At 41.0% G+C, this 14,542-nt stretch overlaps 1 protein-coding gene across 2 annotated transcripts in view; it reads right to left on the reverse strand.

The window, feature by feature from the left end:
• The window catches only part of PAPPA2 (pappalysin 2), a 295,333-nt gene that overhangs the window by 167,264 nt on the left and 113,527 nt on the right, over positions 1-14,542 (reverse strand). For both annotated transcript variants that reach the window (XM_045583190.1, XM_036442074.2), the window contains exon 3: positions 12,148-13,219. In XM_045583190.1, coding sequence (XP_045439146.1) covers positions 12,148-13,219 — 1,072 coding nt within the window. The remainder of the gene's footprint in view (positions 1-12,147; positions 13,220-14,542) is intronic.

Here is a 14,542-nt window from a genome sequence, read left to right on the forward strand (position 1 = left end):
AGATACATATTAAAACAGATGTCTATTTGTGGATATCTATGAATATCTTTCTCTCATGAATCCCAATTGATTACTATTCAATATCTGAGGACTTCCCAACATAACTTTTCTAATGTTCTCTCTATCTTATTCTTCCCTGAGAAATGTCCCCTCCTTTCAAGTTGTTCTTCTCATAATGGCCTAAATATATTTGCATGTAACTATCTGTACTTTGGTTCATACTTTTCCCCCATTCTTAATAAACTATTTCTCTTATTTAGCTATTCATGTTTTAAAGAATCTACCTCTTAACTAATGTTCTTGATAAACACTAAGCCCTTAGTATTTTCCCTTTCCTTTCCTTCATCTCTTCAAGTAGTTTCTGAAATAATAATTGTATAGCCAAAATAAACATATATTATATGCCTACCATGAACAAAGTACTTTGCTAGACATGTAAGATTTAAAACTGACACATAATACAAAATGGTGGTTAATAACACAGACTGTAAAGTCAGACTTTAATCCCTGTTCTGCCACTGGGTAATGATAGTTATTGAATTCTCTAAATCTTCATTTTCTTATAAACTAGAGATAATAAAAGCATTTGCTTCTTAGAGCTGTTGTGAGCATTAAAAAAGATAACTCTTGCAAAATGTTTTATTTCCTTGGTAAAATAATTAGATGATTGATTGGTTGGTTGGTTGATCGATGATAGATAGAGTTACATTACTAGGAATACCAAGGTCTAAAGTCTAATAAAAAGGACAGTACCGGGAATTATGCCTGTCAGGTGTTTCATCCCCAAGAAGTAAAGATGAAAAACCAACTCTCTCTATCCAGAGTGTTGGCACTGCCTGTGAGAAGACTTCCCTTGGAACCCTGAGGAGTTCTCCCTGCTGTCCTGCTCCTTTGGCCACATTTGCTTGAACTTGAAGCTAGCCAAAAACCTATGACTTCTGGCCTGTCTCATAAAAATGAATTGAGCCAATTCACATGGACTGTTTCCAAAATTTAAACCAAGATTCTGCAAAGAAACTCAGATAATTAGCATTGAGACATGAATCTGAAGATAATTCTCAATGAGATAAAGCAGGAGTCACAGCCAGCTGAGTTTAGTTTTAAAGCTGTAAGGTGATGGGAAGAATGAGTAATCTAGCAAACTGAATGAGAAATGAACAGTGCAGATGCACTAAGCTATGGAGGGCCCTGAAGCCTTTGAAGGAAATGAAGAATCCGGACCTGCTTCAGTTCCTAGCAGTCTTCTGGCTCCATCTCCAGTCCATATGTAACTGTACAATAAATCCAATTTCTTTATGGATTTATTATATAGTTATTTATTTATAGAGACTTGAGGAAGTCTCTATTCCTTACTACCACAAAAGCCTAACAAAAATGTTTGATAACAGTCTTGGCTAATCTGCAATATTATTTTAAACAGGCTTTACTGATTAGAGGGAAGGCTTGCTCTATTTGTCATTTGAGGGGAGGCTTGCTCTATTTATCAATCACTGTTTCCCCGGCTAGCTATGATTTATCTTACTTCCTTGGTACTGTAATTGACTATTTCTCTGTTAAAAACTTAGTCCATGTTTCATACTTTCAGAGCCATCTGGGCTCAACTACTCAAACAATGAAATCATGAATGCAACTGCTTATAGCCTTTCCCTCCCCAGCTAACATATTCCCACTTTATGGTTATCTTTAGTTGTTTTACTTACTACTCAACATGGAGACTGTACCACAGTAATAAGACAAGCAGAATGGATTACTAGAGTGTAGATTCTGCGTATCTCTTTTTTCAATACAAAGTAGCATACCTTGCTCTACTCAAACTCTTGCCCAATACTGTACTTCCCCCTAAAAGTCATTGATTTTTTTCACTTGTATATAAGTTAATTCATTTTTAAAAATCAGTTGAACATTTCCAATGCTACAGGAACTACAAAGAGCCTAAATCTTGTGCAAGAGACAAACATCAAGGGGTAATTATAATAGAGTATGATAAATATGTACTCGAGCAGTGGTTGGCCAACTTTTACTGTAAAGGGCCAAATAGTAAATATTTTAGGTTTTGTGGGCCACCTGGTCTCCACTATAACTACACAACCCTGCCACATGAAAGCAGCCAGAGACAATGTGTAAATAAGTGGATTCCAATAAAAATTTATTTACAAAAACAGGTGGTAGGCTAAATTTGATCCATGGGCCATAGTTTGCCAACCACCATACTTGGGTAAGAACATTCTTTTAGTCAACAATTATTTCTTGAACACTTCTTAGTCCAATGGCCAGCAAACTGTGACTCGCGAGCCACATGCGGCCCCTTGGCCCCTTGAGTGTGGCTCTTCCACAAAATACCACGTGCGGGGGTGCACTTACAGTGTGATTGAAACTTCATGGCCCATGCGCAGAAGTCAGTTTTCAGCTCTCAAAATAAATTTCAATCTTTGTACTGTTAATATTTGGCTTTATTGACTAATGAGCTTGCTGACCACTGTCTTAGTCTATTCCTTTCACTGCTCTAACTGGAAGGGTAAAATAGTAACCTGAACATACAAAAACCCCATCTCTAATGGAACTTACATTCTCATGGAGAAGATGGACAGTAAGCAAATTTTTAAAAATATATAGCACATTAGTGGAAAATCCTAAAAAGAGAAATAAAATAGGAAAGCAACCATGAAGAATCAGAGGAGTATGTGAAATTTTTAATGATGTCACCAAAAAAGGATTTGTCAAAGGTGACTGAAAAAACTCTGGAAGGAAGTGGGAAAATCAGCCATGTAGAAATATAGAGGAAGGATGTGCCAGAGAGTGAAAAGCCACTGAAAAACTAATGGAGTGTGTCCATCAAGTCAAGGAGCAGTGAGAAGGCTGGCGTGATGGGAATGGAACAAACAAGAAACGTGGTAGGAGGGGAGGCCACAGAAATGACTGGCACCAGACCAGGTAGAACTTGTAGGTCATAGTAAGGCTTTGTCTCCAGGTGAGCTAGGAAGCTGCTGGAGCATCTTGGCAGAGAAATAATTGGATCTGTTACACTCTAAGATGATTACTCTAACTACTTTGCTAGAGGAAACTACTGAGGAGGCCATTGTAATGAAACAGGTGAGAGACCAGAGGGGCTGGACAGAGTGATGACAGCAGGGGGTGAGCAGTGACACAAATGAGATAGCTAATTCCTACTACAGGACAAAGAGGAATGTTATCGGAGAAAACAAGATGGCAGCATAATCACCTATACTTGCTGCCTCTCACAACTACATCAAAACCACAACTAAATGGCAGGACAACTACCACCCAGAACCACTAAACCAGGATTATATGAAATGCTGAAGGGTATTCTTTAGATGTGGAAGAAGAAAAAGGTAAAGATAAAAATTATGAGCAACAAAGTGACAACAAATACATATCAACAAGTGAATCTAAAAATCAAGTGAATAAAAAATCTGAAGAACAGAATAAACTGGTGAATATAATAAAATCAGGGGCATAGAAAGGGAGTGGACTGACAATTCTCAGGGGGGAAGGGAATATGAGGGTGCGGGAAAAGATTGGACAAAAAACTTACACCTTGGATGAGGACAATGGGGGGTGGTAAGGGCACAGGGTGGGGTGGGAACCAGGTGGAAGGGAGCTGGGGGGGGGGGGAGGAGGAACACCTGTAATAATCTGAAAAATAAAGATTTATTTTTAAAAAATAAAAATAAAATATATATTACAACAGAACAAAAAGGAATGTTATCAGGATGGAGGAAATGACATCCTGAGACATAAAGAAGAAGCAGGAATCATCTAAGATTTAGGCCAGGGAAATCAGGTCCACAGCAGTGGGCACATCCCCTGGGTTAGAAGTTAGAGATATGTTAGGGTTCAGGAAATTAATGGATCAGCAGCTTCACACAGGAGGGTGAGGAAAGGGAGGAGAAGAGGAGGAGAAAGAAGAAAAGAAAAACCCTGATATTCAGACTCACTGTATGCTCCAACCATTCCCCAATCTACTTTTCTCGGTTAGGGAAAACCCAGCAACAAGATTTAACTTCTGTTCAGTCATTAAAGTAATATGTAAGCAGGGCTCCTAGAGAAAAAGAAAACATTTATTAGTAGTAGCATTGTTTAGATTCCTAGGCTGAAATTCTACCACAAGATCACTCAGTGAAATCATCTGAAACAGATGGGCACCAGGCCAGGATATAAGGGCCAGCACCCCAATCCTAGGAAAGTGCCCAAGTGTCTTGTACCTGAATGAAGTTGGATACTAGGGTCTTTCCTCAAAAGTTTCTAAGAGAAAATAATTTTAATACAGACACACCACTTATAGCTCTCTCGTAAGTCTATTTGGCTATGAAATAACCATGAAAAGGAGAAAAACAACCTCTCCCCACTCACCTAGGAAGGAATGTTCTCTGAGCCAGGTGAACAAAGAAATTGTAGATTTCCTTCAGTATACAAGGAAATCTTTGTACCTATTGGGACTGGCAGAAATTGGCCTGCCGAGAAACAAACAGGAGATGCTTCTGTTTGCAGGCACACTTATTGAGCTTACATGTAAGGTGTTCCCTTACTGCTTACCCCTGGTCTCTTTGCCAGGTGAAGTGAGTGTGAGAAGGTAAGGCTTGTATCTTTAGAGTTTACACTGTTTGATGTTGGAAGAGTTGTTATGTTTTAAGGCTTTGCCTCTGTTTCTTTGCTCTCTACCCTCTTCTACCCCTTACACTTAGATATTTTCCCATGTGTTTTTAAATATATTTTATTGATTTTTTTACAGAGAAGAATGGAGAGGGATAGAGAGTTAGAAACATCAATCAGCCGCCTCCTGTACACTCCTCACTGGATATGTGCCCACAACCAAGGTACATGCCCTTGACTGGAACCGAACCTGGGACCTCCCCAGTCCTCAGGCTGATACTCTATCCACTGAGCCAAACTGGTCAGGGCACACTATTTGTGTGTGTGTGTGTGTGTGTGTGTGTGTGTGTGTGTGTTGTTTTGTTGTTTTGGCTGCAGGGAACTTTGAATCCCAACTTCAAAAGAAACCTATAATGAAGCCTGGCTGATGTTTAACAGACCTGCCACTGAAGGGGCCCAGCACAAACAACCATTCCTCTGGCTCAACAGCCACAAAGGGTGGGTGAGTGAGACCCAACTAATCCCCTGCATCCAGGTCTATTCAGCACTGGGCTCTCCACTTGTTCCCAAGTGTCATGTGCATTGCCCTCCTGGCCTAGGATACACATCCCACATTATACAACTGTAGGTACCACTCTCGCCACACCCTAGCAGGGCTCCTCCCAGTCCACATCTTGAGGACCCTTTTAGAACAAAGTAGGCCATGGCCCAGCATAGCTACATAGCTGTTCCCTGCCCTCAAATACCCCAGCAGCAAAATGGAGGGAGTGAAGCAAAGAAGAGACTGAGTCACCAACACAGAGACATCAGCCCTCCATAGGCTTCAGAAAACAAGTGGAGGGCACCCCTGGTCTGCTTCATAGCATGACCTGACACTCGGTGATAGATGGCTTGCTTAAACTATGCTCAGCCATCTCATCCATTTGTTTTTATTTGATGGTTTTCCCCTGCATGACAACAATATTATGGAATCTGACACACAGAAACCAAAACAGAGAGGCAAGCCCACAGTTCCAGTTCCACTGGGCACTTGGCTCAACTCTGATGGGAAAAAGAGAGGAAGAACAAGGGATGAAAAGTAGGTTCAGCAGCAAAGAAGCGTCATCTCTGATACCATTTTAGAAAGAAAAAGAACAGAAACAATTCATGACCAAAAAGAGCTGAAGTCTGCAAGGCTCAGGGGAGCCAAGTTTCCTTGGCTTGGCTCCCTAGGATGTGTCATAGGCGTGGTCAATGACATCTGTAATGGTGGATTCTGGACCCCCTTCCTTATGGACTTATGGACCCTCTTGCAGGGCAGCCACCATGAAGAAGTAGACATCTGGCTTACGCAGAAGCACCTGCCTATAACCAAGTTCCTCTATCTTACCGTGTTTCCCCGAAAATAAGACATCCTTCGAAAATAAGACCTACTTACAGGTTTCCTTCTGAGTGAAATATAAGGCATCCCCCTGGAAATAAGCGTGCGCCCCTCCCCCCAGGCTCTGTCTCAGAATGCTATTGCTAAACATGAGAGATTTGGTCCACTAATTCTGAAAGAAATGTAGTCACAAGAAATTCACCAGGAAATTTAGGAATTGGATTGTTATGATGATGTTCCAGAAGATGATATGATTGTCATTAAATAAATGAGTAAATTCTTGATACTGTAGGATTCAGTTTGTCTGGTTTGTGTTGACAACTACCGTACTACTGTACCGTATACAGGTAATAAATGTCCTTTATTTTCATTTAACAATAAATGTGTACCATATTCTTCTTCATGGAAAAATAAGACATCCCCTGAAAATAAGACCTAGCGCATCTTTGGGAGCAAAAATTAATATAAGACACTGTCTTATTTTCGGGGAAACACGGTATTAACGCTGTTCAACTGACTGGGTAACATCTATAATTTATATGTCTTCCTGACCAGTCCCAAGTCTGATAAATACTCTCCCTTTGACATGCCCATCTGGGTTACAGATGTTTGATGTTGGATTCCTCAGGCCCTCTCTTCCTCTGAGCCTTTGGGAGAAGAACATCTTTGGACTAGATTTCTGGTTTCTTGCTGAACTTGGAAAAGGGGCATGTTGAGTAGGATTTGAGAAATGAAGTGGATTGTTCATACACCAATAGTTGTACCTGCATGTTAATGATCTACCGATAGATGTGTCCCCTACATCCAAACTACCTACCCCCCAGCCCCCACACATACACACTAAACTAGGGGTGTCGAACTCAATCAGAGAAGGGGCCAAAATCTAAAATCCAGACTAAATCGCAGGCCGAATGGTTTACTGAACAGTCATAAACTGTCATTGTGATGGAAACGCAGCGGAGTACAGTGATGACAGCGCGGTGCGGGCCACATTGCAAGGCCTGGCGGGACGGATTTGGCCCGCGGGCCTTGTGTTTGACACATGTGCACTAAACTTTGAGCTCCTGAATAAAAAGACTCTGTGCCTTGCACACTCTGTTTGCTCAATAAATATCTGGCAAAGCAGAGTCACAGTATAATAAAGTTGTGAGTTTGAGTTCTGTGATTTAAATATAATAATAGGGATACTGCCTATGGGTAATTTCATTCATAGACAACCCATAACTTCACCAAGTTGCAGGAACAGAAGACACTGATAGAATTTCAGAAATCTGTATCTCTATGAATCCAAAGCCCTTTCCAATGATCCAAGCACAAAAAGGCAGTCTATACTCCATATTCTGCTTTTGGTGCTTCAGCCTAGATTTCAACCAGGAGAATTTAGATATAATTACTAAACCCCTCCACTAAGTTGTTAGCACGTACTCTATATTTTTTTTTAATTTGTCTGTCTGCTTAGCTTACTGTATCTGGCACAACATAAGAATAATTGTTTTTCAAAATATGGTTCTTGCCAATACGAGTTATGAAAAACACTCAATGTTTTTAATAATAAAATTCAACACCAGGACTACAAGGCAGAGGATGGGAGAGGGAAAAGTCCTTATTGAAAAAAAAAAAAAAAAAAAAAAAAAAAAAAAAAAAAAGTCCTTACTGAAATAAATATAAGGGAGTTAGTAAAGAGGAAACTGCTCTGTCTTCAGATTTCTTCCCTCAAAAGAGGAAATACATAGATAATTTCCCTTCTTAGTTCCTCTTAAGTATAAATGTAAAGATCTGTTTCTTACTCTGAATAAGCAAGGGGCACTTGAGGAAATCCTCCAACTTCAAAGACAGGCAGGAATTAACCGGGTTTTGGGGGGTGGGGTGTAGAAAAGTTGACTATAGATCAATCAGATGTAAAACACCTTTTAAAAAATTTAGACTGGATCTCATTTCTAGCATTTTCAAAGGTTTCATCCTTACATCGAAAATAGATTAATACAGAAAGTTCCAAGAATAGGAAGATCTTAAGAATATAATTGCTGGGGGGAAAACAATTCAATAGAAGAGATGGAGGATAAACTCAAGGAACTCTCAAAAAGAAAAAGAAAAAAAAAAAGAAGAAAAAAATAAAGAGATAGGCCATATGAGAGGGGAAAAAAGGAATAAACTCAGGAGATCAATCCTCAGAAGATTCAGAGTGAAAAAAGAAAACAGAAAACACTGACCTTTGAAGAATCAAAATCTATCACTACTAGAAGTTGTCAAAGGTGAGGGACGTGAGTGTTGAAACCTAATGCTCAACAAAATTAGAATAAAAGTCCAACCCTTTAAAAAAAAAATCGTCAGATTCCCTAAAATACCAATGCTAAGGATAAAATTCTAAAGTTTTGAACAGAAAAAAATATTCCTCTTTGAAAAAGACACATAGTTATCAGAATAGAAGTTAGAAACAATTAATAAATTTATTCAAAAGTTTGAGAGATGTTTTACAACCCAAAATTTTACAAAGACAAACTATCAGTATTGTGCAAAGTCAAAATACAAAATGTTTTGCAAAATGTATTTTCAAAAAAGTTCCCTAAAACCTCCATTCTTAGAAAGTTACTTAAGAATATTTTCCAGTAAAACAAGGTAGTAAATTAAGAGATATTCATGCAATTCAGGACACAATAGCTCCAATCCAAAAAAATAAAAATTAAAAAGCAAGCATTAGAGAGAAATTCCGAATAACAACTATGCAGCAGACCTGAAGATAACTGGTCAAGTTTGAAAGTGAACATAAAATAGAATGAACTAGAAGAGAGATCTGCATATTGTTTAAAAAAAAAATCTATATCTTTAAATAACTGTTATGATAAAACATGTAAAAACAATTGAGGTTATCAAAAAACTGAAGGGAGATAGAAAGAAAGGAGTAAAGGAAGGGAGGGGGAGAGGGAATAGACTCAAAAAAAGTAGAGAGAGAATAGTAAAAAGCTATTGCCAGAAAAAATATATAATAATAGAATGATATTTTGTTCTGCCACAAAAAAATATTTTATAGTCATTATATTGTAAATATAAATATAACTAATTCAAATAAGAATAGTAAAATAACTATATTGAAAAGATGGAGGGGAGGAGGAAAAATGGAATAAAGGCTCATTTTTACCATAAGAGCAAGTCAATGCATAATGTTTAAAACTGATGAATCAATTAATATAATATATAATACCAGAATACATGGGTAAAACAATTAAATATGAGAGCAAGGTTAGAGAGTTAAAGAAGAATTAGGCAGGGAACTATCATTCCTGTTTACATCTTTTTATACAATTTGATATTTTTAACCATGAGCATTTGTTACTTTGATTTAATTATGTGTAACTATCAAAGGGTATAGATAATATAATAGTTCCTTTTATTCCACAAAGCAAGTTTTGCATGTCGAGATAAGAAGTTTTGAGACACTTTTGGATCCCCAGAGAGAAAGAGAGGAGTTACCATGGTAACTCTGTGACAGAAAGTGGAGTGTGTTATAAACACTCAGATAAGGGCAGTGGCATTGAAGATTTAGAGAACAAAGGGCCATATTCAGGAAAATGATAGCTAGGTACCATGAGAACTGTCTCAGTCAGGGCAGTGGGCTGCTGTAATGAACTAGAATACAAATGAGAACAAGCCAGATTTTCTCATCTCTTGAGTTGGCAACCACTGATATTAGTGAGCTTTAGCTTCTGCTTAAGATTATCAATATCTAAAAACCAAATCCAAACAGAATTTTTCTTATGTGAATAGTTCTGGTAATGTGATCAGTGCCCTGCACATTTTTATATAAACATAGGCTTCCCATCTGCCAGCTTGAATAATGATAATAATCACTAAAGTTAACTTAGAACTATTTTTGTACACTGACAACTTTAGAATTACCAAGTATTCCCTGTACTGTATGTCATCTGATTCACAAAACAACCCTAGGATATAGATAATGCAAAGTACTGTGCTCGCTTCGGCAGCAAATATACTAGATAATGCAAAGTACTACTGCAATCACTTCTTTTATAAACTTGTACAATTTACACAGCTAATCCTACATTATAAAAAGCCTGTGGTGGAGATGCCCTCATGTCATAATGACTGATCACCAAGAGGCTGCATGCGCAGCAGGCGCATGCAGGTGGGCGGGGCTGTGTGTGCAGTGAGACACATGTGTGCGGGTGGGAACGCATGGCTGCTGGCAGGGACTTGACCAGAAGGTGCATTGGGAGAGTCCCTCGGGGTGGGATTCTGGGATTCGGGGGAGTCCAGGTTGGTGCCAGTGGTGGCTTGACACTGTGTCCCTGTGGGTGCCAGCAGGTCTGGGTCTTGTGCTATTTCAAGGCGCGCACGGGTGGGTGGGGCTGCATGCACAGCAAGGTGCATGCGGGTGGGCGGGAACTTGACTCTGGGTCTCACAGTGCTGGCATGACTTGACACTGAATCCCCATGGGTGCCATGCCAGACTCTGATAGGAGGGAGGAGGGAGCTGGATACCAGCACCCAGGACTTAGCAAATAGTGATATTAAAATATTTATTCTAATTAATTCCCTTTCAATGTGTACAAATTCGTGCACCAGGCCACTAGTTAAGTCATAAAGACTCTTGAATTCCACTGTCTACCCTGATTCCAAATCTTATAATCAATTCCTGACATCACATTCCTGAACTATAGGCCAACCTATGAACTTGTGTTAATTGTCTGCCCACACACAGGGACACCATGAATTGTGTCCAACAAACCCAAAGGCAGCCATCCAAGTATCGGTAGGAGCTGACTTTCAGTCTTCCCACTCCCACGAACTCTACAGATCACATGTGAGCCTTTTTATAATTTTTACAAAGGTACCAGTTACAATGGGGGAGCCTTGCCCACACACACAGATTACCAAGTTTACCACCCAACTCTCTCCTTTATTGTTTTCCTCTAACTCTCCCCAGCCCTTGCATGGACCATTAAATGGAAATCCTCTTATTTGCTTCTATTTCACAAGGAAAGATACATCAGATCTATTCATTCATTACAATAAACATGACATAAACAACCAGGTGTCAGCTGCTGTTCTAGGCACTTGGTACACCCTGGTTAATAAAGGCCCTGATTTCATGGAGTTGAAGAAACATAAATAAATGAATGCACAGAAAACATGATAAGTGATATGTGTAATAAAGAGAATTAAAATTAGTTGATGTAATAGTGATTGATCAGCTGATTTAAATTGGGGGATCAGGAAAGGCTGCTCCAGGAGGTGACATTTAAGTAGATGTTGGAATGACAAGAGAAAACCCACCAATTGGACATTAAGGAAAAGACGATTCCAAGAAGGACAGCACAGGCAAAGCCCTGAGGCAAGAACAGTGAGGCAGGAGAGGTCAAGCAGGCTGCGCAGTGTGGATGAGGTGGGTATTGGTGGAGGAAGCTGGAGGGTAGGCAGGGGCTACCTGCAGCTACCTGTGAGCAAGGTAGGGAATCTTCATTCTATTATAGGTACAGCTGGGGGGGGGGGGGTTGTAAGAAGACGAATAACAGGATCTGATTCACCTTTTACATAGGATCTTTCTGGATGCTGTGTGAGAATGGAATTTAATAGGGCAAAATGGGAAGCTTCCAGTCCTAAAGGAGACTTGGGGTTAGGTATAGAATGTCTTGTGATCACAAAGCAGGTGAACCCTTAGCCTGCAGCAAAGACCAAGGATAAGAGGCCTCTTTGAGGGTTTGTATAACTTTGCTTATTACAGAAGAGTGATCATGTCTAACAGGTGCTGAATGGTTTCTGTCTCTCTTGTCTGCTTTCCGCGATGGTCCCCTGGCTTCCCCATGTTCTCCCCATAGCATCCAAAAGGATCCTTTGTAAAAGGTGAATCAAATCCTGTTATTCCCCTTCACAGACTATGTTGTTCAGGTGCCTCAGGCCCACTTACAGCACATACACAGCTGACTTCCCCCTATACAGTGAGTCCTCTGAGGGCTGACCCTGGTCCTAGTCATCTCTATGCCCCTAACTACTTAACACAACACCTAGTACTTTATGAAAGCACAATAGTGTCTGGTGAGTGTATGCATGCTTTATTTTGGAGGCTGTGTGAACCCTCTTTTGTCTCCAGAAGTCAAAAGGATAAAATGATACTAGAAATGTACATTGCAAACAGGACTCTCCAAGCCCTAGTCTCTTACCTCTTAGGTGAGTCAGGATCAAAGCAGGTCTTGTGTACGTCAGCCACCTCGGGGTCACAGCAGTCCCCGTCATCAAAGTCATTCAGCATGTTGTTGCACTCCATGTGGCAGAGCCCATCCCTGCGGTTCCAGGAGTAGCACCGGCCCTGTAGGCGGCAGTCGCCCCCATCATAACCTGTGAGTGGGTGCTCACACTCTGGGTCACAGTGGTCATTGCCGATCTTGCTGGGCTCACAGTTGATGAGCACAGCACGGTGGCGCAGGGTGGAGTTGTGGACCTGGTAGACGCTCAGCTGCCAGGTGATGTTGTAGCGACCAAAGGCTTCATTGAGCACCTTGTGCTGCCGGCTGATCTGCTCGTCAGTCACGGTGGGGTTCAGTCCATCATCGTTGCAGATGTTCACCACCTGGTAGCGGATCACCTTCTCTCCCCGAAGAGGCCAGTGTCCATTGTAGTGGGAGATCAATTCTACATTGTCACATGCTGTCTTCCCACAAAGTGGGGGCTGCAAAGGTGACACAATCTCCGGCTCTGGCTCATAGCCCTGGAGAACCTCAAGCCGTGGGTACTTGTCATCTCTAAAGGGGGCCCATTGGTGTTCCAAGGGCTCAAAGCTGGCTGTCAGTATCAGAGTAGTCAACTCATCCACTTCACTAGGATGCTGAGGACTGTGCTGGAGGTGGCTCTGTGAAAGGGCCGTTGACCAGAGAACCAGTGTGCCCACGTGTCCACGGAAAGAATGCCCATTCTCAGAGCTATCCCCTCCCAGGAGCAAAGAACGGCATGATGCCATGAAGGGGCTGTTCAGGGGACCAGACTGGTCTAGACTACTAGCCACCTGAGTGCCATCCACATACAGGGCCATACGCAGTCCATCATATGTAGCTGCCACGTGTGTCCACATGCCTGGTTGGTAGCGACTGTGGCCAATCACAATGGTGGCCTTCTTCATGCGATCAGTGCGAAGAGAGAAGAAGAAGCGAGCATCTCGCCTTCCTGTGTCCTTCCCTGAGTGGATCCCCAGGGCCCAGCCCTTGTCACTGATAGTGTGGGAGCAGTTATCAAACACACCTGGGAAAGAAGGAAGAATCGAGAAGAGAATACCAGATACAAAAGGGGATGGAGAAAGGGAGAAGAAAACCCATGTGAATAGCAAGAATGTATGGTTTTTTAAATTAAATATATTGCGGTGACATTGGTCAACATGAACATATAGGCTTCATGTGTAAGCTTCTATGTTACAAGATCTGAATATTGTACCATGTGCTCACTACCCAAGAATGTAGGTTTTTAATGGGGGAAAAATTAAGTGATATAAATTCCCCACCTGAGATGCCCACGCAGCATCTCATATCAAGCTATTCTGGTAACTTCTGTGCCTAAAAGGAATCTGAGTTGAGATTCCATCACATTACACACATTTTGATATTTTAAAACAACTAAATCAGAATTTTTAAATGGGATGTCTAATGCAAGAGACAACCATCTCTAGAACTTTGTCACAGATGTTTCTTATGCTACTTTGAGTCAATGCCTTCTCTCACTGATCCTTGTCCCCCTTCCTTTTTCTCAAAGCCATGAGGACAGTCACAGTTTTGTTTTACAAAAGTGAGTAATTTCCTAACCCCTCAAAAAGTAATTTTTTTCTAGTAAATATTGAAATGATTATTTTCCTGGAGAAAATAAGGAGTTGGTGGATAAGGGAGTCCCATCAGAGAAGACTGTAATATCCAGACACCATTCCCAGCCTGATAATCCCTCTAGTGTAGGGGTGTCGAACTCAATCAGAGAAGGGGCCAAACTCTAAAATCCAGCCTAAATCGCGGGCCGAATGGTTTACTGAACAGTCATAAACTGTCATTGTGATGGAAACGCAGCGGAGTGCAGTGATGACAGCGCGGTGCGGGCCACATTGCAAGGCCTGGCGGGACGGATTTGGCCCACGGGCCTTGTGTTTGACACGTGCTCTAGTGTCTAATGGCAAGTATACCCACCCACAAAAAACAGTTGCTCCCAAGAGGAGGAAAAATGGAATTGCCCCATGGTCCTTGCCTGAAAACTTAAGTCAATAATAAGAATAACTATTCTAGAACCAATGGTGCCCACCATACTACAGAGATATATGAAGATCCTAACCACAGACTACTTTACCACCTTGCTCAATGTAGGCATAAGGCTATTAATTTCAACTGCATAAACAAAGGAAGGACCACCTGTAGATAACCTGGCAGCAGGAAAGAGTAGGAAGTTCAGATACATGAAGGCAGTTTAGATGCCTTAAATGTTTCCATCCTTGGTAATGAACCCAGCAATCTCTTCTAATACATAACTCCATTCCTCTAATCTGGAGGATATGAATGGAGAATCTTTTGATTCTCTTCTCCCTCAGTCAAA

Source organism: Pipistrellus kuhlii, unplaced genomic scaffold (assembly GCF_014108245.1).
Source record: "Pipistrellus kuhlii isolate mPipKuh1 unplaced genomic scaffold, mPipKuh1.p scaffold_m20_p_18, whole genome shotgun sequence".
NCBI classification, from domain to species: domain Eukaryota; kingdom Metazoa; phylum Chordata; class Mammalia; order Chiroptera; family Vespertilionidae; genus Pipistrellus; species Pipistrellus kuhlii.